This window comes from Astyanax mexicanus, chromosome 1, assembly GCF_023375975.1.
Source record: "Astyanax mexicanus isolate ESR-SI-001 chromosome 1, AstMex3_surface, whole genome shotgun sequence".
NCBI classification, from domain to species: domain Eukaryota; kingdom Metazoa; phylum Chordata; class Actinopteri; order Characiformes; family Acestrorhamphidae; genus Astyanax; species Astyanax mexicanus.
The window spans coordinates 105,920,990-105,945,930 of record NC_064408.1 but is presented as its reverse complement, the minus strand read 5'-3'; the positions used below and the strand labels follow the sequence as shown (position 1 = coordinate 105,945,930).

At 36.6% G+C, this 24,941-nt stretch overlaps 1 protein-coding gene across 1 annotated transcript; it reads right to left on the bottom strand.

The window, feature by feature from the left end:
- Nucleotides 1-16,872: 16,872 nt before the first annotated feature.
- LOC125800758 (uncharacterized) lies at nucleotides 16,873-21,671 on the bottom strand. Its single transcript, XM_049476497.1, has 5 exons — nucleotides 21,652-21,671; nucleotides 21,237-21,324; nucleotides 19,557-19,724; nucleotides 19,291-19,386; nucleotides 16,873-17,675 (listed from the first exon to the last, which is right to left on the bottom strand). The coding sequence occupies exons 1-5, from the start codon at nucleotides 21,669-21,671 to the stop codon at nucleotides 17,358-17,360; spliced, it is 690 nt and encodes a 229-aa protein (XP_049332454.1). The 3' UTR covers nucleotides 16,873-17,357.
- Nucleotides 21,672-24,941: the final 3,270 nt, after the last annotated feature.

Sequence of the window (24,941 nt, the reverse complement as noted above, 5' to 3'; positions counted from 1 at the left end):
TCTCCCCTCTCTCTAAAAGTTCGGTAAGAGGGTGCAGGTGAATTTTATCCCACCAGAATTAGCAGACTTCCTGCACTACACCTCCCATAACCATTGTAAGCTAAATAATCAATTAGTTTTTCTCATCTGTGAATCATTTTCAACACATTCAACATAGAGAGAACACATTACACCAGTTCTGGCATTGGCTTCCAGTCTCTTTTAGAATAGATTTTAAAGTACTGCTACTAGTTTTTAAGGCATCAAATGGATTGGCACCATCATATATTACAGATTGTCTAATGTCTGCTTATGTTCCCAGTTGTTCCGTCCAGTTCCAGTCTGCCCAAAGTACCTAAAGTTAAGAAGAAGAGAAGAAGAGGGGAAGCAGCATATTGTTTTTATGCTCCGAAAAAAAAAAAAAAAAATGGAAGAGCTTACCAGTTGAGATCAGACAAGCAGCATCAGTAAACAGTTAAAAAAAAAAACATTTTTATGTTTACTTTTTTAATGTTTTATGTTTATATGTTTATATTTTTATGTTATATCTTTTAATATATCACAGTCACAAACGTTTGTAGTTTTACTTGATATTATTATTTTATTTGTCCTTTTTACAGTTTTAATATTTTTTATTATTTTATGTTATTTTCTATTGTCCTATCTTATTTGTTAATTTTGCTTTACTTTTACTGTTTTTTTCTTTTCCATTTTTCCTTTTTAGTTTGATTTTATTCTCTCTGTATGTACAGCACTTTGATCTGCATTTTAGTGTATGAAAGGTGCTTTATAAATAAAGTTTATTATTATTATTATTATTATTATTATTATTATTATTATTTGTGTGTGTGTGCACTTTGCGAAGTATTGCCAACTGTTGCCAATACATACTGTGACCAGTCATTTATGGCAGATCTAGTCACCAGTTTTAGTCACTAGATTTGCTTTGGTTTTCTCTCTTAGTTTTTCCTGTTTTTGATGTGTTCACTTGCTGGGTTGGATCACTGGTTACACTGGTTATTTCAGTCTTTGCTTAGTTTTTGCTTCTTGTATATGGATTGACTATGCTTCTTTAAGTTGCTAATGAGTTTTATGCCCTGATGATTGTCTACAACATTAATCTTTCTTTTATAATTTTTGTGTTTTATCTTTGAACATCTTACTAGTCTTTCCAGTGTTATAGGAACTGATATTTCTACTGTATGCAATACTTTGTCTCTGTCCCTCATACACACACAGTTTCTACTTCTCTTACATTCTTTCTCTGGTGCTCATTTAGTCTTTCCCCTCTTTCTCTCTAGCCGTTAAACAGCTATGCTGTATATAAAGGCAGAGAGCTATTAGAAACTGCTATGTCTCCACCTGTGTGTCTGGTGTCTGGGTAAAAGAATGTGAAGTTTCAATTCACAGCAATACAAATTACCCAAGGGCCTGTAGTTTACCCAGGTGCTAGCTGAATGAGACTTGTGTACGGTTGAGGAGACAATGCAGTTGGATTCTAATGCGCCATGACAAACCCTGCTTATTGTGTTTTTTGAGTGAGGGGGCTTGTTTTTTTTTCTTTCATATTAAGACTTTCAGTAAATAATCACAGTGTCTTGCTGTATTTTTCTTTTTTTAAGATTTTTGTAATATTGCACTCTATAAAAATGCTTAAAACACTCTACACTGAAACTTCACAGAACAAGAGTGATTAGAAATGCAAGTTGTGTAAAAAGAGAATGTAGATTATTTGTATTCTTTGCGTTGATTTCTCCATTGGATATTAATAAAATGTGGTCTGATCATTTTCCAGGTCACAGTTATAGATAAAAATAAAACATTCTAACTAAACTAAGAACAAAAGCACTTGGACTGTTCTTGTCTCAGTATTTAGCATATTGAGAAGGCTAAACATCCAGAGTGCAGGCTAGAAAAAGTAAGTGACACTCTGTGTGGATGACATCATGAAAGCTGTTTCAATTCTGGAGATGAGATGACAATGGCATACCACCATTAAAGCTAAAGAACACTCCACTCCACCTGCCCATATGTGAATGGGCCTGGTATGTACTGAATGTTTTTAGTTTTGTGGGTTTTAAAGCTGCTTTGCTTATTAAATAAAGCAACATTTGATTTTAGTCTTAGCAATCTATAGACAAGCTGCCAACCATGCACCACACAGCTGGATTTAGTGCGTGTCAGTGTGTCTTTGCTATCGTAACATTGAGAAAAGTATGCCTTGTGGGGCTGTAAACAAGCAAAAGTCATGTACTAATTCTCTTAATCAATCATGGGTGTGTTTTGACCAAAACCTGCAATTAACCAATCAATGTTTCCCTTCTCATTTCCTTTAGGAGCGAAGTGTGCTTTGACTTTAGCGGATTGCTATTTCAGGGGTGCAGCTACCTGTATGTGTCCAATGCTTCTCAGCAGAGAAAACTGACCTGCTCGTTCACGCTCATTTATTCTGTTTATTATTGATGTAAAGTCTACATAGCTGCCTGCAGACATGAACTATGGGTTTGTGCACTGCTGCTTTGTTTCTGTGTGTGTGTAACAAGCGGAGTGTACAAAAGTTAGGGATCTGCCTGTTGACAATTCAATGCCAAGATAGTAATGAACATCTGACTGTTGACTGTTGCTATGTTCATTTCAGTCAGTAGCGCAGCTGTGTTTCCCATTGCCAAGATAGCTATACTCCAGAAATTTACCTGAACACAAACGTTACTAATTAAACAAAGCAGGACCAAGGTGTGAAGGTAGACTGCTGGCAGGGTGTAAGATAGCAATAAGCCTTATAATCTGTTACTCTCAACGATGACTAATTAGTCTAAACCACGTTTAAATTAAAGCAAATTTTCATGTGTGCACCATATGCTACACTAATTAAGAAAAGTGGCAGTACTGTTAAAGTCTTGCCAAAAGCACAATGGCCAGTCTTGAAAAAGGTATGATAAAGGACACATGAGTAACATAAAAAGACCTACATTAGATCATACAAAGTGCAAAAAAAAGATAATCTTTGTTCAATTAAAGAAAAACAGTAAAAATTTTGTTCATGGAATGATACCCCATTAAAAGAGAAAAGATAAAATCCTCAACAAAAAACAAATTCCTAACCTGTGAAGCATGGTGAAGGTAGCATCATAGTTTGAGTGAAGCATGGTGAAGGTAGCATCATAGTTTGTGTGAAGCATGGTGAAGGTAGCATCATAGTTTGAGTGAAGCATGGTGAAGGTAGCATCATAGTTTGAGTGAAGCATGGTGAAGGTAGCATCATAGTTTGAGTGAAGCATGGTGAAGGTAGCATCATAGTTTGAGTGAAGCATGGTGAAGGTAGCATCATAGTTTGAGTGAAGCATGGTGAAGGTAGCATCATAGTTTGAGTGAAGCATGGTGAAGGTAGCATCATAGTTTGTGTGAAGCATGGTGAAGGTAGCATCATAGTTTGAGTGAAGCATGGTGAAGGTAGCATCATAGTTTGAGTGAAGCATGGTGAAGGTAGCATCATAGTTTGAGTGAAGCATGGTGAAGGTAGCATCATAGTTTGAGTGAAGCATGGTGAATGTAGCATCATAGTTTGAGTGAAGCATGGTGGAGGTAGCATCATAGTTTGAGTGAAGCATGGTGAAGGTAGCATCATAGTTTGAGTGAAGCATGGTGAAGGTAGCATCATAGTTTGAGTGAAGCATGGTGAAGGTAGCATCATAGTTTGAGTGAAGCATGGTGAAGGTAGCATCATAGTTTGAGTGAAGCATGGTGAAGGTAGCATCATAGTTTGAGTGAAGCATGGTGGAGGTAGCATCATAGTTTGAGTGAAGCATGGTGAAGGTAGCATCATAGTTTGCGTGAAGCATGGTGAAGGTAGCATCATAGTTTGAGTGAAGCATGGTGAAGGTAGCATCATAGTTTGAGTGAAGCATGGTGAAGGTAGCATCATAGTTTGAGTGAAGCATGGTGGAGGTAGCATCATAGTTTGAGTGAAGCATGGTGGAGGTAGCATCATAGTTTGAGTGAAGCATGGTGGAGGTAGCATCATAGTTTGAGTGAAGCATGGTGGAGGTAGCATCATAGTTTGAGTGAAGCATGGTGGAGGTAGCATCATAGTTTGCGTGAAGCATGGTGAAGGTAGCATCATAGTTTGAGTGAAGCATGGTGAAGGTAGCATCATAGTTTGAGTGAAGCATGGTGAAGGTAGCATCATAGTTTGAGTGAAGCATGGTGAAGGTAGCATCATAGTTTGCGTGAAGCATGGTGAAGGTAGCATCATAGTTTGAGTGAAGCATGGTGAAGGTAGCATCATAGTTTGCGTGAAGCATGGTGAAGGTAGCATCATAGTTTGAGTGAAGCATGGTGAAGGTAGCATCATAGTTTGAGTGAAGCATGGTGAAGGTAGCATCATAGTTTGAGTCTGCTCTGCTGCCTTGGGCTTTGAAATTGTGTCATCATTGAATGAAGAATTAATTCTTAGGTATCTCAAAGTTTTTTGCTTTTTTTATCGGGGAATACAAAGGAAGCAGCAGTTGCTGTCCACGAGGTTATGAAACGTTGATCTTATGTTTCATTAAATGTATGCAAGCAACATGCATTCGTGTTTCAAATAAACTGCACCATGATGAAGCTCCCTATGCAGCTTATTCTCTGCACAATCTGATGTGTTCTGATGTATTCCACAAACAGCGCTTCATTGTGGTGGTAGAGAATTGGAGTTGTCTCAGGGCTTTCCTGCAGGCTCTGGAACACAGTGAGAGTTTAACAAAAGCATTTTAGCGCTAACAACTTTATAAAGTGGCAGAGAGTGTGATGTGAAGGATCTGTCTAACAGCTAAGGCACTAAGCCACGATGCCTAGAGGAACTGAGCCGAGGTTTGGAACACGATCAGAGCAGCTTTGGACAGGAGAAAATGGAGATATTTGCTTGTACACTTCACCTCATTGGCTGTGTCTGCATTGTGTAGCGTGTAGAGACGGAAACTTCAATCAGGTCGCCACGCATACACCCACCCACACACACTGTCAGCACAAGAAACTGACATGTAAAACTCATCTAGCACAGAGAGAGAGAGAGAGAGAGAGAGAGAGAGAGAGAGAGAGAGAGAGAGAGAGAGAGAATGTATTTGAGTATTGTAGAAAATAAAACAGTAGAGGAGAGTTTGTCTTTTGAAATTATTTTTTTATCCATGTATTATATAAAATAAAATACTTTGCTTTTATACTATAGAACAGTAGTTCTGCAGTAGGATTGAGCCAGTGCACAGATTTTACATTTTTCTTTATACAGAATTATTTAGGGCACCATTTTTTAAAGATTGTACTTGACTAGAATTAGCAATGGTATGAAATGCTTTGAAAATATAAAATTGTTTACACGCTAAACTTAACTTAAAAAGTTTTATTTTGGGCAATCCAGGGACTTGTTTATGAAATGTACCCTTTAATGTGTTTTTGCAACATTTGTGTGGTACAAAAGTAACTTTCTACATGGTAAAAATGTTATGTGACTATAACAATAGTGAAACTATTTGATGCCATTTAAAAGTATTTTTCTTTTAAGTTAATAATAAAAAAATATTTTTTCCATCATAGTTAGGAACTGTTTAATCAGACGAAAACGTTCAATTTCTATTGCACTGTTAAAATGTAATGTTTGTCTGTTGAATTTTTTTCTTGATGAGAAGCATGTTAACTATGTTTAATCCAAACAACTATGAACATACTTTTATTAAACCAATGTTTTATTAGGTGAAATACTGGGAAATAGTCTAGATTCCTTCACACTGAAGAAAAAAAATATTTCAACATTGTCTCTACCTGGGCTGGAATAAATCAGCATAGCTTTGCGTTTACTTTTGACCATAACTGTATAGATTTATTATAAATTATTCATGTGAAACCATAGTGCTAATTTTATCAAATAAAAGAGTGCAGGTGAAAGACGTATATTAAAACAACAAAATAAAAAAAAATGGAATTAAATAAAAGATTTACGTTGTTTCACCTTTTTAGGTATGTTTTCATATGCACTGTAGAAAATTCCTGTAACAGTAAATTAACAGCAATAAATTATAGCACATTCACTGTGGAGGAAGATTACAGCATATTACTGTATAATACGAATTGTAAAGTAATTTACTGTTAATGAATTACAGAGAATTACACCTCTTTTAGAGTAAGTACATTATGTAATTACATACATTATGATCCTGTGATTATTCCTGACAGTAACTGCGTTTACCTTAAATGTTGTTTACTGAGCACAATATGGGAATCAACCTGAGCCACATGTGCCAGTACCCCGGTTGCTGAGTATATACCGTATATGGCCTGAGCTGCATATGCCAACATCCCATTTGTATAGTATAATATGACAATTGGCACCAGCCTCATGTGTCAACACCCCGTTTTCAGAGTATAATATGACAACTGGCCTGAGCGGCATGTGGCAGAAATGTTTATTTGCTTAGTATAATATGACAAAAGGCAGTAGATGCATGTGCCAACACCTAGTTTGCTTAGTATGATACCACGGTTGGTCCGAGCTGCATGTGCCAACACCCCGTTTGCTTAGTGTAACATGATAATCCGCTTGAGCCTCATGTGCCAACACCCCGTTTGCTTATAGTATGAGAGTTGGTCTGAGCCACATGTGGCAACACCCCAGTTGCAGAGTATAATATGACAACTGGCCTGAGCAGCATGTGCCAGAAATTATTATTTGCTATTGTTGGTATAATATGATGATCAGCTTGAGCCTCATGTTTCAACACCCCATCGGCTTAGTATAATATGACAGTTATATTGTTATTGAGTAGAATATGGGAACTGGTTTGCGCTGTTTGTGCCATCTTTCCAGTTGCTGTAAGGGCTGGCTCCAGGGCTAGACAGCCTCCAGCCACCAGAGGGGGCAATGGGTGGGTTCTGGAGGCAATCACCTGTGGCCAGCTTTTAAAAGAGGGAGGAACACAAAACACTAGAATAGTGGCTACTATTCTTTCTTTTGGGCTCTCGAGTCTATTGGACCTCTTCTCTGTCATTCCTCTCACCAAAAGTAAAGAGAAAATAAGTTTAAAAGTTACATTTAACTGTGGAGAGAAGGATGAGCCTGTATTCTAAGGAAGTTCCGGTTCAGTCTTGTTTACATCCAGTATATAAGGTATTTTTCTGTATTACGTTTTTTTCCTTTCGTCTCTGCCCTTGTTGGATTTGTTGTATCGTTGGACTGTCTTTCTGGTATTGGATCCTGGATTGTATTCACTACTACGGTTTCTGTATTCGGTGAGAGTTTTGTTTATCAAGCTATCTGGCTGTTTGTTCCTGTTATACATCTTGTAAATAAACCAGTCATTACTTTTTACTTAGCAAGCGACACTCCTATCTGTCTTCCGTTACAGTGCCTTCCTTTTCCAGTTTCTTAGTTTCCTATTTTTGTTGGAGGAGCCATTTTGTTTGTTTTGTTAATTTTGCCTTTTCTCCTGGGAAAGACAGCTTTCTCCATGGCATCCTTTGTACTTTTCCCGGCAAAATCCTCACATTAGGCGTGGGCATTTCTTTTGGTTTACACCTGTTTTTAGGATCCACCCCTTTTAAGCCTGCCCTGGAAGTTGTAATCACATCTGCTTTGTTAGATGAGTGGTAAAACACTTGTTTAGTAACAAGACAGCCTGGGTTAAAACCCCTTGCAAACAGGCTTTGCTGTGAATCATAAAATCTAGGTTCAACACCCTGTTCTGGGTGAACCCTTACAGTTCCATCAATGCTTTAGCCAATCCCACCATAAATCAACTGAGCTCAGGCTGATTTTTAATGCTTTCTGACTCATCTCTCTCTCTCTCTCTCTCTCTCTCTCTCTCTCTCTCTTTCAGTAGGGCAGTGTATTTCAAATTGACTGTGTCTAATCTTTAAACTAAAAGAGAAGCACCTCTTTATGAAGACACATAAATATTAAGACAAAAAATATGTGTAAACACAGTTTAGTATAAAAAAACACTTTAGCAGTACAAGTTTCTGCACTCAGTACTGGCATAACAATCTGGTTTCAGATTCTGTGAAAGTGGGAGTTCTCCACCTGAAACATGCACACTTAGAAACCCTGGAAAAGTCAATCAGTCTCTCAGCAAGAAAACAGCCTGCTTACACGTAATGCATAAAATTCTACAAATTCCATGGCTTACAGTCAGCTTTTATTGACTTGGTGTTCTCTTTTATCGTTTACAAATCTGTGTCCTTTGTAGGTGCAATCCTGAATACAAATATCCTATTCTATTCAGAAAGGCAAAAATAATGCTTCAGTAAGAAATACTTCCAGTCTGTATTTTCTATCTGCCATAGACATTCAACAACATTGTATATTTGCTTCTCGTTTAACATATTTTATCTGCTTCAGTTCAGGCCGGAAATATCAAAAACACAAGAAATTAAAAAATACCACAAATTCCTATTTGGGCTAGAACTAATACTGGATTTTTAATTGGTATGTTGTATATTTTCCTTATTGCTATAAATTGATAAAACATTTACATTTTTTTACTGTTTGGAAACAAATATTTAAAGAGTTCATTTGCAAAAAACAGATAAATATGCATTTAAATATGCGTTCAAATAAACTCTCTGTATTTTAGAGGCTCTTCCTCTCGTTAGCTTGCTCAAAAGGTTCTGAGACGGGTTCCAGTAACTGTCATGCAGAACATTGTTCACAAATTAATGCACAATGCACTAACTCCCTGACTCAGAGTTTTATTGCCAGTTAAGTATGTGAATAGAGAGTGGCACTTAATTTGATTGTGGAGTCATTCAGAGGCTGCGCTGCCCTTTGAAATGAATATGGATGTGGGAAGAGGCTTTTCATGGGTCTTTTTGTTTTTTTTTTTACATTTTCTGCCAGTATATTTAAAACCAGGTTCAAACTAGCGAAGTAGAGTAGAGGTAATATGATCGGCTAAGTCAGATCCTGTTGAAATAATTGCATATGGAAAATCCTCTAATCTATATATGTGGGGATTTTTATTTTTTTGCCTTAATACATAATATCTAAACATTTTGGCAAATGACTGTATATAGCACGGTCATTTCCTTAACAGACATTTACTTCCGTTCTATATAAATTAAGCTAAAAACTGTCTGCCTTTCTTTTCGAATTCCAAAGTGTAGGGTGCATCCTAGATGTACTGCATTTCTAAGATGATGCAATATATAAGGCTGTTACAAAATAAAGGATCCTTTGTACACAGCACAAAAATGCAGTCAAAATGTGGTGTGATATGAAGGACGCAACTGATGTATCCTTCCTTGGCCCTTGGTTGGTCACAATTTACTGTGCACATATGATGCAAAAGAGGGTAAAAAAGAAAATCAGCACCAAGAAAATTGAACAAAATATGAGAAATGTCATGTGACATCACCACAAAGCCTTGGTAGACCGTTTTAAATGTGTGACCAACAGGCTACTGTGAAGGACTCTTCATCGGACAGTCCTACTTCAACTGCAGCCTAGAATTTAAAACACAGCTATAGTTTGAGCAGTAGAGTTCAGAGGCAGAGCCTGGCTTGAGTCCTCAGTAGAATGGTCCTATGAAGAGTCCTTAATAGTAGTCATATGGAGACACATATGACTTATAACAGTTGGTAACACTTTATATAAAGGCTGCCTACATAGGGGCTATATAACAAACTCATAAGCATTGATAAAACAGCTTATGCCTTTAATCGCAACATGACATAGATTTTTAAATAAATTAATTATGTTGTATTGATATAACATGAATAAGTGTTACATAGTATAAAAACAGTTATTTAAGGCACAAAATAACATTTCCCATACATAACATATCTACTAAATTCTGCTTAATAAAGCTGTTATGAAAGCTTTAGTTTGAGGGCCTCAAAATAATTCTTAGTACCTAAGTCATATTGTAAGAAATAATATAAGGTAGTCATAAATACTCAAAAATTGCTTCAAAAATACATTATTCAATGCTTATGAATGTGTTATGAAGCCTCTGTTTAGGTAGCAAATAAAGTGTGAATGAACAGTCTAACGAAGCTTTATGGCGTCGTTGTAATGTGCAAATATCACAATTACTCTGAAATAAAGTATAAATTATTTTTTAAAACATTTTACCACAAACTCTGCTCTAGTGGCTATGTTTCTGTCATTTTAAGTCTTATTTTGTGATGCTTGTTTTTTTTTTTTTAATTCCACACATTAGTATGCAGACAGAGAATTGTGAGTAAGGAAGGATACATCAGTTGCTTCCTTCAAATCGTTCTGAATGTCAGCTGCATTTCTTGACAGTATATGAAGGATCCTTGACTTTGGAACAGCCTAGAAAGCCTGTCCACCTTGGCTACAGCTTAGTTTTCAGAACCCAGCTACTGAGTTTATAGCACAGCCTAAAAGACCAGCAGCAAAATGCATTTTTCCACTGAACACCCAGTTTTTGTCAGTTCCTCTTTCAGGTCTTATAACACAGTAATTACATCAGACAGACACATGCCCTGAGCTCTTTTACTCCAGAAGCCAGCAGCACTAAAGGTAAATAATATTGGTTGGGGAAGGAGATCTCACTTTTTAGGTGATTTTCTCAATGGGTTTCTTGTAGATACTTTACTTTTCTGCACTGGGAAGTCATCACTATTTATAGAAAGATAAGTTCTGCCCTTACTAATCATATATGGATTATATTTATGTGTAAAGGGATCCTGAGTAATTAAGCTGAGAACACAAGATGCGATTTTGGATGGAAAATCCGTCTGTAGGGTTCTAAGGGTTAACCCCTGAGCTGCTTTGAGATTCAGCGCTGCCATCAGCACCACAGTGGGGTTGATTTAAAGAACATAAAAATATGTTTTTAATGGTATTTGGACTTGCTCTAGACCGGAAACAAAAACATAGCAAGAGTGCTGTACCATGTACAAATACCACCAGCACCAACAACAACCTGAGTGAACTTGAGTGTAGCAGTAGCTGAACTCTTAGCATGGGAAGGAGTGACATCTGAGCAATCTCAGAGTAAGACAGCACCCTGATGCTCCAGCACTCTGAAGCCTCTCCTCGCTTCAGGCACAGACCTCTGCCTCACTCCACACCACTCACATCAACCCACTGACATAAAAAAAGACAGTGCTATGGGAGATCCAGCCCGTCTTCTCTACAGGCCACAATATAACCAAAACAAATTTATTCAAGAATAAGGATGCATGTTTTTTTTTATTTTTTATTTTTTCAGAGTGTGCTGGTTAACCATTCACTGGAGTCAATGTTTCCACCATTCAATAATTTTAAGTATGTATATATATATATATATATATATATATATATATATATATGAAGAAGAATTATATAAACACAATATAATACAATATAAGTAAAATACAGCTCTGGAAAAATAAAAAAGAGACCACTTTCTGAATCAGTTTCTCTGATTTTGCTATTTATAGGTATATGTTTGAGTAAAATGAACGTTGTTGTTTTATTCTATAAATTATAAACAACATTTCTCCCACATGACAAATAAAAATATTGTAATTTAGAGCATTTATTTGCAGTAAATGAGAAATTGCTGAAATAACAAAAATGATGCAGAGCTTTCGGACCTCAAATAATGCAAAGTTCATATTCATACAATTTTAAGAGTTCAGAAATCAATATTTTATTATCAAGTTTATTATCAAGTTTTTATGCATGTTGGCATGTTCTCCTCCACCAGTCTTACACACTGCTTTTGGATAACTTTATGCCACTACTGGTGCAAGAATCCAAGCAGTTCAGCTTTTTTTTTCAGTGTAAAATCAAATAAGATCATCATTTTTTAAGTGGTCTCTTATCACCACAGAACACCGACTACAGTCTAAATTGAATTACTATAGGCTTGTTTAATGCATACCTATGCTTTTACTTGTTCTTTTCTATAGTATGCTATATTATCTTTGTCTCTCTCTGACCTCAAAACATACAAGCCGGTCCTTTTCTTAATCTTAAACTGAAGATGACACCATGCATATTCATATTTGTTTTCCCTCTGCATCTGGCACAGCTGGCACAAGTAGTTTTTTCAGTAGCTATGCTGCCTTTTATTATTCATGCACCTTGTGTTAGAATTGCATCACTGATCATCATGAAAGGATGAAGGGGTTTCATCACAACTCATAGCGATAAGTAAAATAATAATAACGTCTGTATAAATGATCTCTCAACGAACATTGCAGCATGTAAGCGCGTGATGACAAAGATGAGTAACCGTTCTCGTCAACTGCTGGAAAAAAAGAAGAAAAAAAAAAACACGCTGTGAAAAGTTGAGCCCCTGAACCGTCGGGAAAAGAGCACAATCTTCAGAAGATGAGTTTGAGAGAGAGAAAATTATGACAGAAAAAAACAGACAATCTCTGAGCTGGTGGGGGAGATGCCAGACGCACCAGTCAAAGTTAATAAGGCTGAACCATATCAGGACGGCCCAATCAAAGTCTGGCAGACATACATCTGTTTATGAGGTTCAGAAGAGATTACAGCATGTGTGTGTGTGTGAGTGTGTGTGTGTGAGTGTGGGATTGATGTGCCTGGAAATAATGTTCTGCACTCATCCAGAAGTGTGTGTTTGTGAAGTCTGCGTTGTCTACATTCATTGCTATGTTGATGTGGATCTTCATCAACATCGAGATGATTGATTCTGTCCGTCAGGCTAAGGGGATTTAATGTTCTCTCGCTTGAAAACAACTTAGAATACGGAACTTTTACTTTAAATAACTTTAGAACTTCTTGAACATAAGTTTTGACTAAGAATAAAACTCATTTCTTGAAGCGAGAAGGAGACATACATCAGGAAAAAACAAGGCAAAAATATGGAAAAAAAATAACTTTATAGGCAAACATTTCCTCACTCAGACTAATAGCAATACAACTTAGCATGCTACCATCACTAACCCTTTGAGGCATGGAGGTCTGTCAGTCCGGACACTATAAGTCTGCCTGCTTTGGTCTCTGAACTACACAAAGACTCCTTAACTACTTAATTCCCAGCATGTACTCACACCGGACTTCCCTGACTCTCGCTGATCACGTGATGCTACGGCGTTCCCACTCTCTCAGTTACGGATTGTTTCCACCTGGCCTGTGTAGTATAAATACCCCTCAGTTTGCTCTGTTTCCTGCCGAGTATTGAATCTAGTTCTTTGTTTGTTTTCTTTTGTTACCAACTTGTCTTTCCGACTCTTCCGATTTTTTTATTTTTTACTACTCTGTTGCCTTAGCCCCCTTTTACCTGGATTTACTATGCATGAATGTGTTTGGCCTGACTTCGCTCTGGTATGTTGTTTATTTTTGCTGCCTTATTGTTACTGACCCTGCCTGTCCCTAACTACTCCTGTAAACCTAGCCCCTTTTTTAATAAACTGTGTACTTGGTATCTGCGAGTGTCTGTCATGAGTCTACCCAGCGTCACATGGTCACTGTATGTAAGAACAAATCAAAGTAGTTTGGATACAAATGCAAGGCAGATTTTTATTGAGTCCAAAACACAAGGCAAAGGATTAAAAAAATCTGAAATAGCAAAAACACTACAGACACTCAGACACAGTTGTAGCAATACCTTGCAACTTGAGTGTGTGAGTCCCAGTATATATATAGTCCTGTTAATCCTGCTAATGTCCCATATGTGTTTGGGAGGGGCGGAGTCAGCCTATTAGTACTACAGAGAGGCTGATCTTGTTAGAAGTTTCTAGGTTCTAGGTCATTTTTAAACAAATGCAATACAATTTAAAAACTGTAGTTTGTCAGCAAAGCTGAAAACCTACTTACATTATAGCTGCCCTGTGGTGGTCCTGTGGGGTCCTAACCATTGGAGTATAATAAAGTATTACAGTCTGTAATTATAGAACTACAAAGTGCTCCTATATGCCTATTGGAGCTGATAAAATGTGTAGAGAGTATAAAAAACAAGTAGGTGGTCTTAATATTCAAGTATGAGAGTTTTTGTTTAAGGTTAGTATAAGGGTGCTTTCACACCTGAAATTCCAGACCGTGGTCCGAACCAAGGTTCATGTGTTTGCTACATTGTATATATTTGGTCCACTTATTTTTGTTTTCACACTGCAGTTTAGGGAGCGCACCAAAGAGCTTTGTGTGATATTCCTACATCCTTTCGTCATCACTTACGTATCGATGCATTTTCCTTAACTGAATGCTGATTGGTTTTAGAAGGACATGCGTCTGACTTTGGCATGTCGACAATTCAGCGGGTGGTTCATTCGGTGGAAAGCCTTTCCAGGATAAGGATGAAATGAATAAACAGATTCATTTCGTCTTCATATTAGTGCTTCTATTGTGGTTTTTATACCAGCAGCAGCAACTTCAGACACAGTACTCAGTTAGTTCAAATTCACCAAACGTACATGCTTGTCCTGAAGCAGCTGTATCCACGGCTCATTTTTCCTGCTTTTCCGGTTCTTTTGAGAGGGTACTGACTGCAGCCTGCAGGAAGGCGGAGTTGGACGTTCAGTGCGTCTAGTCCCGCCCACTTTGTTAGCATCATGCCGTCTAGTCCTGCCCACTTTGTCAGCATCTTGTCTTCTCCGCCTCTGAACAGAAGTAAACAATGTACAGGGCAGTTAGCGGACTTTAAATATAATGTGCCGCGTCGTCCAGCTTAAGTACTGTGTATACACTACAAATTTCGAGACTGACAAGGCGTGGCGTGGCAAAGTGGTTGGGATTGGACGCGCTGGACGTCTAACTCCGCCTTCCCGCAGGCTGCAGTCAGTAGTAGATGGTTATTTTTCTTCTTCTGCTGCCGTTGTTGAGGAACGCCTGCTCAGCTTCCTGTAATTGGTCCGAAAGTTCGAACCAACTAGAAAAGCGCTTTCACACTGCAGGCGAACCGGACCATGGTTCAGAATATCCGGAACGAGACCACCTCTCTTAGTTGGACCAAAATCTGGTCCTTTGGTCCGGACCGTGGTTCGCGGCCCCTTTCACACCTGTTACTTTGGTTCGGACCAAACTGAAAAGTCCGAAAGTCCTGACCAAATGAGACAGGTGTGAAAGCACCCTTAGAATCATGCCTTCTGCCTACTTCGTTTAAATAGCAGCGATGCTTACACTGTAAAACCCAATAAGTTAAGTTAACTCAAAAAATTTGGCGAAACTGATTACATAAAAATTATTAATTGATAGTAACTCAACTTTGTAAGTTAAAGAAACTGTCTTATTTAAGTACCATTTACTAAATAATTTTAAGTTATAATAACTTGCAATTTTACATAGAAGAAACTCTCTTATTTAAGTACCTTGTACTAAGTAATTTTAAGCTATATGAACTTACAATTTTTAGTAGAATAAACTTTCTTATTTAAGTACCTTCTACAAAGTAATTTTAAGTTACATTACCTTACACTTGTAATATAAATAAATACTTTTTATTGAGTTATCATTACTAGATAATTTTAAGTTCAAAGTACACAATTAAATCATGTATAGGTAACGAAATATTTTTATTGCATTTACTTGAAAACATTTCTCGTTAAAACAACAACAAAAAAAAAACTAATTCACAGTAGTTTAAAAACGTTTTTTGAACCTGTTAGAAATGTACAGGGGTTAGACAATGAAACTGAAACACCTGTCCTTATTTTAGTGTGGGAGGTTTCATGGTTAAATTGGAGCAGCCTGATGTCCAATCTTCATTAATTGCACATTGCACCAGTAAGAGCAGAGTGGGAATGTTCAATTACGTTTACGCATCTGTGACCAAGACAGCAAGTCTGTGGTCTAAAACCAGGTGTTTCAGTTTCATTGTCCAACCCCTGTATTTACTTGAACACATTTTAAAATAAAAACAAATATGTCAACAGTTAACTAACTTTTTACTTGAATTAATCACAAACATAAGGAAATGCCTGAGGAAATGGATCAATCATTTTTAGAAGTGGAGAATATGAAAAAAAAAAGTATAAAAAAATGTAATAATCAGGTCACAACAATATAAATATAAATATATATATATATATATATATATATATATATATATATATATATATATATATATATATATATATATTAAGCTTAATTATACAGCCTTTTAACACAAGGATTTCTAAAGTGTGGCTTCTCTAATAGAAAAAGTGAGCACCAAAAAAAAAAAAACCCCTTCCTCTAATAATTCATTGTTTTTGCAGAATGACGCATTAGGGGTTTTGTGTAGCAATGCAAAAATAAATTAATAAAATACATTAAAAAAAAATCCCACTTCAAGAGTAACTCACTAAAACCAAGTTGAACATCATTGCTGTCCAATGCAACTTCACAGGAGAGAGGGAGAGAAAAAAACTTATTATGGTATGGTCATTTTGGAAAATTTCTACAGGGCAATTAATAAATACATTTTGACAGCATAAGGCAGGGTTGCTAAACCTCTCCATATTGGCCCAGTGTGGCTGCAGATTTGTATTCAAACCAACCAGCAACACACCTGATTCTACTAGTTTAATTCATTAGTCAGTCTTCAAACAAACATGAGCTTCTGCTTTGCAGGAAAAAAAAACAACCTGCAGTCACACCAGCCCAATGTGGACAGAGTCGACACCCCTGGTGTAAGGGACAGTTTTGTGTGTTTAAATTACATAGTTTAAAAAAAAACTGGACAGTCACTGGACAGTTTTTTTCTGCATCTGGTGAATGATAGTCCCATTAATATAATTTGTACTTTTGGGCATAATATTATTGAATCATCAAAATCATCTTTACTCCCCTGACATTTTTTTTTAACACAACACCAGACTAATTTTAACACAACCTCCACTCATAGTTCAGTCTAGTTAACACAAAATAAACTTGATGATCATAGCAGTAGAAAATGTACAGCACTGGCTACATTCATACAGCAGGTAAAATGGACCAAATACAATTTTCCCTAATATGTATCATTTTTTCTGACATTCAATTCCAATTTGGCACACATTGATATGTGGTAATGAAAATCATTAAAATTTAAAATTGAAGTTTAACGCAAGAAAGTAACTCATAACACTAACGCTCATTTCTTTCTTATTATTCCTTTAAAATTGAACAAGAAAATAACATTTGGGCCACGCTACCTGCTCTCCACCGGTTTTGCACTGGTAAAACTGTTTTTTTCTGCAAGTAAAACCAAGAACACATACAATACATAGGTACAAAAAGTATTGGGATCCTTACAGAAGCTTTTATGGCATTGCTTTCAGCAGATTGAGAGTCCTGCTGGTAGTGATGAGCAGAGCGCTGAACACTTCTGTGCACTACTCCCTTCAGCAATCAGAAAACCAAACTCTAACATAACATGGCTGGACACATGGGACTGAATGTAATAACTGAACCATGTCCAGACACTTGCATGAATTAGCAACGGTGTAACATTTCTTCATACTTCAATTTACTCCACTGCCAACAGCTCGTTTTTAAGGGTCAACACTCTGGGCCTCAACTTTCCATCCTCCAGTCCCATCAAGACTTTCTGGGTGAAGTCAAAAGTGTTTGCTAACTCTTTTGGGTAACTTAGATGCAGTGCGTACATAAGCCCAAAAAGCGTGACAAATGCATCAGCTAATGTGGGGTGTTCGATAACAATGTTACCCTCAAGCACAACTGCAATCCTCTCTGGACACAATGGCGTGGCATCAGTTGAATTGGCACTGATTGAGAGGAGACCAATTGGCATGTCATCAATGTCGGGTTCATCAGATTGGGACACCTGAAGAGAGATGTATTGTGTTACTTTATATTTCCAAAGGCTAAAAAAAAAAAAAATCTAAAAACTACATAACATCATAGCATAAAATAAAACATAAAACGTGACATCAACTGGTGTATGTATAAACAAACATTTGGACATTTTATAATTGTCATGTAATTTTTTATGGATGATATAGTCCCAGGATTAATCATGAGAAACATTTATCACGTATTTGTGTACACAAATATACATATTACGTATATTTGATTGTTTTACAATTAAGTCAGCTCAATCACGTTAATGAGCTCTCCTTCCAAATTGATCAGAAAGGATCCTAATTTTTGGGTAGCGCATCAGATCATATTTACCAAATAATTATATTTGATTTACACATGTTCACTTCCTACTCTCCTCTCTCAGATGGAGCAGACAGGAGAAACAGTGTACCTGTTTAAAAGTCTTCACTTACACATGCAAATAAACACTACGCTATTATCAATGTTGTCAAAAACGATTGTCATGTTTAGCGTATGATAAATCGATAACGAAATTATGCACCAGGCCTAGTTAGAGTTTTTTTACTGCTTGAAGAAGGGCAAGAAAATATCATTGATATCATATCGTATCACAATGTTTTGCACCCCCAATATATTTTTTATTCAGATTTTATAACATGGATTAGAGTATCAGCTACATAAGCCTACAGACAAATTTATTTAAAATGTAGGTACACGTCAATGAAGAAAAGAAGAAATAGCTTTAATCTGCCTTCCAGAGAAGAGAAATTGAGGTTTAAGTGGACAAGAAACACCATGGATTTTTTTACAGGTTTTCTACAGAATTAAACATGCTGGAATTCACTTTGGGGAAATTTTAGATAAAAAATATTTACATGGTAAATTACAATATTTTATTTGCTATTATTGAATAATTTAGCTTTAGATTGCTGTTGCCCCTATGGTAGTGATAACATCACAAGTTTTGTTAGTAGAAATTCGTAGATATATCGTTAGACAGATAACTGCCTTTTTAAAAAACATGAAGCCATGATGGCTGATACTTGCCAATATTTCAAACGGATATTTATTGTAGGCTGGAAAAGTACCAAGTACCAAGTGATGCTGGATGTGCTGCTACAATTGGCCAACACTGGCAGTGCTACTTTAAAATGTATTAACTTAAGCACATGTGTAATATTGGATATCGGCTCAAAATTCCCACATCGGTTCATCTCTATTATGGGTGTTTGGATGGATGTCTTGCATTTAGCCTTGTCAATTATACCTCTTTTGCACAGTGGAGCTGTGTCTAGGTGGTGGATATGGGTGAAAGATCAAGACCCTGACAATTTTGTCTTCCCCATTTTGTTAAAAAAAAAAAATAAATAAATAAAAAACTGCTCAAGCAGGACTGTCCATTTCTTTTTATTTAGTGTGACTCCTTGTAACTGAGTACATTATATTACTTATTCTCTGTGTTTATTATCTGTGTGGATGTAATCTATATCATTGGTTCGCTGCTCAAAGTTCTACACAAAAACAAAAATGTCCTTGTCATCATGCAGATTAGGTTGGATACTAATAACCATTATTACAATTGATTTTATGATTAACAAAACAGCATGCTTACTTACATTCCACGTCTTCAGAAAACTGGAGTCGTCCTCATGAAGATAGGCAGGAAGAGCGCGGAGGACAGCAGCACGTCTGACGTGCACATCAACTTGCTCCTTAAGCATGAAAACATTTTTTAACTTTTGGTCATGCTTGTCATTACAGCCACACTCCACTATGATTACGTTATACTATAACCATGTATTTATAAATGAAATGTAATCAAACAAATGCTATAATACACCATAGCATATTATTCAGGTATCACAAAGTGCAACCAACTGACCTGGAGGTCATATATTCTGAAGAGCTGACACAGAACTTCAGACACTATTCCAGCACGTCCTGCTTTAATCCTGAACAAGCTCAGAAGATGAGGGGCATGTCGGTCCAACTCAGCATAGAAGTGTTTTTTTAGGTTGACGTTTGTAATTCTATGAAATTCTGCACAGATCTGCAAAAAAAAAATCACAAGATTCATTACGATACAATTATTTGAGTCAACGATACGATAATGTACGATACCTCAAATTATGTCACGATACGATACGATTCAATACGATTTAATGCGATTACAATCTGTTCCTTTTTTAAGAACTCACAAATGCAAACTAAATATAATTTGAATGTTTTGTTATTAAATGTCAAATGCAGTGTAATCAGAAACAGTAAACAATAATTCACTTCAACACTTTAATTTCCAATATTTGACAACATCAAATTCAGAAGAAAATGTAAAAAAAAAAAAAATAATAATAAATAAAAAAAAGCGTCTGTTATATTTAAAGTTTACAATGTGTGTATGGATGTTGGTGATGAATAGTCAATCATTCTCTACATTTCCTGATTCAGTAGGGTCTTGACAAACAAATTACAAAATTTGTAATTTATATCACAAAGCATTGAAGAGTTACACTGCATTATATTATGTGTCCACCAGGCGTCTCCAAAGTGTTCAAAACCTCTCCAGAGTTCCCCTAATCTAATACAGAGATACAAGGTAATCTGTCTCTATACCACACGAGTTTGTAATATTTTTGTTTGTTTGTGATTAAATTTGTAATGGATGAACGATAAACGCAAATATGATTAATAATAATAATTAAAATCCCAACCAAGGAATTTTTCGCCCTAAATGTTTATTTTCTTAAAGGATAGAGAGATTTTAAGCTTTAAATGGTATATTGTATGTCTATATTGAGCCTATAACTGTTCATAACTATTCAGAAACAAAACTACATTTGAAATTTTATAAATTTCTGGCCCTCCGGCGGGCCAGGGCGTGTTAAGAGGTTAAAAAAAAATAAAAGAAAGGGGTTAAAGGCGGGAGCTGGCTCAGCTATAAAGCATCTGGGGCTAGCTAGCTAAGCTAAGCTAAGCTAAGCTAGCGCCAGAAGCCCTATTAGCGATAGCTTTTTAAAATTAATAATACATTTTAATAAACTTTTCTATTTTTATATAACGATTTTAACCAATGTTAGCCCCCAACATTTAAATGTATGAACGTTTTGTCTCATCTTAAGGCGGGAGGTGGCCTGACAAGAAGGCTTAGCTAGCCGAAAATAAGGGGTGGCCGTAATAGGGGCCTGCTAGCTAGTAAGCTAACGTTAGCGCTAGCTAGCTAACAATTTTAGCTAATGTTACCCCACGACATTTAAAATATATACACAGCTGATTCAGCAATGTAAACTCTGAGACAATGAAAAATAATGAATTAAATATTAATATGCGGGCTTCTACTAGTTTAGCTAGCTAGTTAGCGTTAGCTAGTTTAGCTAGCTAGTTAGCGTTAGCTACTTTAGCTAGCTAGCTATCAGTTTCCACCATTGAGATGGCAGAGAAAATTTTAACTCACAATACATACATAAATATTAGCAAATAATGTATTAAATATTCAATGTAGTACACGAGGTAGCTAAAACACCAGTAAAATATGAATATGGGGCAAAATCACCAGATAACTCACCTCATTCAGGAGCCCAAAAAACAAAATGCCCGCCTGAAGCGAGCAGAGCAAGTATGGCGCACTTGCCCAGGAGAATGTGTAGGAGGAGCTTCGTCAGGTCAGGTGGCATTGCTGTAAAATTATTTGAGTTCAGTGACACAGACAAATTAAAATGATTGAGCACAAAAACCTTAAAATGTTAAAATAGTACAGATTATGTTGAAAATTTGAGTCAAATTAACTTCTTACTTGTTTTTGAGTTATTACAACCTATTTAATTTATCAAACTTGTACTGTTCGGGTTTACAGTGTATGATTATATCTACGGTGATGGGTGTGGTGGTCAGGAAATGAGGTTTGTTCAGGTAAATTGCTGGTGTATTGCTATCTTAGCAATGGAAAACCAAGGTGTATCACTTACTCAACTTAGTCAGACATCAACAGTGAGATGTTCATCGCTATCTTGGCAGTGAATTTTACTTAAATTCACAGTCATATTACTTAAATTACCTGCTCGAGCACCTTCATAGCATCAACAAGCAGTTCAGTAAACACCTTCCTTCCCACTTACAATTAGGTGCATTATGGGAAATGCAGTAAGTAGAGTTTTTAGAGTAAGAGAGCTGACAGGACTGGGAGGCATAAGATCTCCACATTTGAACACGATATAAAACCAGTTTTGTTTTTATATTGTGTAGAATTATTAGTGCCAAAATAGTAGTGCTGTTAATGCATTTATCATGATAGCATATTTTGAAAGTGCTAACATTGACACCACTACATTGTGCTAATTGTGTATACTTTTGGGACTGTAATGTGCTTGCACATTAAAATGCAGTGGAGCAGCTTGAATTTCCTGCTTTAACACATCCACATCATCTCATCAAGGGCTTGTTAATTAGTTCATTTGGTACTCCAGGTACTTCAAGAGCAGGATTAATATATACTGCAGTAGAGAAGAAGAGAATGGGTGAAGATAATTATTTAAACATTATTTTAATGGTGAAATTACATTGTATTGCTTGAATTCATGAAAACAGCCACTGAAACCCAGTCCGAAATGTGACTGGTCAAGATGCTCATAGCACACCATGGGCCCTATCTTACACCCTGCGCAAGGCGTGCCACAATGTTTGTTGCTATATTAAACTGCACAAAGTTAAAGTAATTGTCTGGAGTATTGCTATCTTGGAAACGGAAAGCCCAGGTGCGCCACTGACTGAAATGAACCCAGAAAACGGCCAACAGTCAAACGTTCATTGCTAGGGGTGGGAATCGATTACTATCTCACGATTCGATTCGATTCCGATTTTGGGGGCCACGATTCGATTCAAAATCGATTTTTGATTCAAAACGATTTGAATTATAAATATTTCTGCTTCTGGCTTATGAATCGTATTGAAAAAAAACCCTCCATAATATACACTGGTCCTGGAGCAAGTAATGTGTTACAAAAACAATAAAATGTGCAGGAATGTGGGTCCTCAGTGACAGAGGAATCACTGGGATATCACAATGACGTTAATGAACAATAAATACATAAATAAATAACACTGCTTTATTACCAGGCTACTAGCGGTGGTGTGTAGGTGACGCTGCTGGGCTGATGTGATGATAGCAGTGGAGCGCTAAAGTTCAGGAGCAGCTGCTGATTAACTAGTTAATTTAAGGTGGTTGTATTTCTTCAGAAAGGGGGCAGGAGGTGGAGAAATTAATTCATATTGTCCATTCCTTAATTCCTCTGTGATGAGGAGCTGAAATGAGCTCTGATTAGCTTATTGTTATTTTTCCGTTCCACCTTAAATGCTGCAGCCCGCTGCCACCTGTAGCGTTATTTAAGGTGGAACTGGAAAGTTAGCTAGTTAGCTAGCTAACAGTTACTGAAACTAACTACTAGCGATCTTTTTTATGCTTGTTATGAAGCATTCTGCCATAAAATATTGAAATTACACGTTAATCTAAGGTAATATAGTGCTTGTTCTGCCATCTTACCGGTGATTCTCAAACACCTACGCTCTGTGTGTGTCTGGAAGATCTCCAAAGGGACAAGCGCTATCCCCAGGGTTGCCAGGTCCAACAAAAATACCCAGCCCAAAATCAGTCTAAAACCCGCCCCTCAGAATCGATTTTGGGACATTTTAAATCGATTCTGAATCGTAGTAAATGAGAATCAAGATTCTTATGTGAATCGATTTTTTGGCACACCTCTATTCATTGCTATCTTTGCAACACACCCACTTGTTGCACATGTAAGGATGTGCAGCAGCAACAATTAACAGAATACAACATTAAATAACATTGCTGTCTCTGTAAATGAACTGCTCACACACCTTCACAGCATGAATAAACAGATCAGTTTCCTCTGCTGAGAAAAGCAGAAGCACTGCGCCACTAAAATAGCAATCCGCCAAAGTCAGAGCAGAACTTAAACTTAAAGGGAATGGCCAGTGACACACTAATCACCCATGATTAATTAAGAGGATTAGTACATCCCTTTTTTTCTTTTCTAGCCATGCGTTTTAAGACGTACTTTTCCCGATGTTATGATAGCAAAGACACACTGACAGAAGGGAGAAGGAGAAAGAGACATACATCAGAAAAAAACAAGACAAAAATATGGAAAAATAATTTTATAGGCAAACATTACCTCATTCAGAATAATAGCAATAAAACTGCCAATCAAAACACTGACATTGCAAGTTGTGATATCGTTTACAAATTATTTTTTTTTACTAAATATTTGTCATTTTCCCACTTGGTTCCTTTTTCTAAAGCTTTATTTAAAGGCAAAATTGTTACATAATGTTACTTTAAGTGATCTCATCTTGCAGTAACTGCTGTTTAAATGGCTGCATGTGCCACAATTTTTCCTTTTTAATTAGCCCACTGCTGTTTAGCATGGTCTACGGCGCTAAATTATTTTCTCCTTTTTTGACGTTGTCTCATTTTATACACAACACATATTGCTTTGGGATTAAATAGATGGAAATGGCTATATAAAAGGAAGAGTGTGATGCAGTTTTTAATGAACTTGCTTTAAGAGCAGGGTGAGTGAGATGAAATCCAGCCAAAATAGTCACTTGAACATTCATTTTAAAAGGCTTAAAAAAGAACACATCAAAGAAGACAAACGTGGAAAAAATAATAGACAGGTAGATGCTTTTTTTGAGTCCTGTTGCCTTTGCCATGAAGAAGCCAATAACAGCAGAGCTTCCTGTTGTTTTTCATTGTTTTGTTATTTGTTTTTCCATGAGCCCTTTATAAAAATAGCATTCTGAGGCAAAAGAACAGGGTGGTAAATAGGTTGTAAAATATTATTATCAGAATACTGTGCCTTTTGGTCCTCATACCTTGACAAAAAATACTTTAGATTTTAGAATAGATTACAGAACTACTCAAAATATTTGAAATCATATTTTTATCTTTACTTTTTATTTCCTCTCATGCATGAATCCAGCCTATCATGGCATGTTGCATGCAATGACAGCATGGACAGTGGCAGGATGGAAAATGCCATGCTGGACAGTAACAGGATGGACAGTGATAAGATGGACAATGACATGGTGGACAATGAGAAGATGGACAATAACAGGATGGATAATAACAGGATTGACAATGACATGATGGACAGTGACAGGATGGACAGTGACAAGATGGACCATGACAGGAAGAACAATGACGGAATGGACAATGACAGGATGGACAGTGACATGGTAGACAGTGACA

Coding starts and splice junctions, on each gene's coding strand:
- LOC125800758 (XM_049476497.1), bottom strand. CDS start 21,671: ATGAACATCTCACTGTTGAT. Junction 19,725..21,236: donor TTTTTGGGCTCCTGAATGAG/GTGAGTTATCTG, acceptor TTTTTTTTGCAG/ATCTGTGCAGAATTTCATAG. Junction 17,676..19,290: donor GTTTTCTGAAGACGTGGAAT/GTAAGTAAGCAT, acceptor ATCTCTCTTCAG/GTGTCCCAATCTGATGAACC.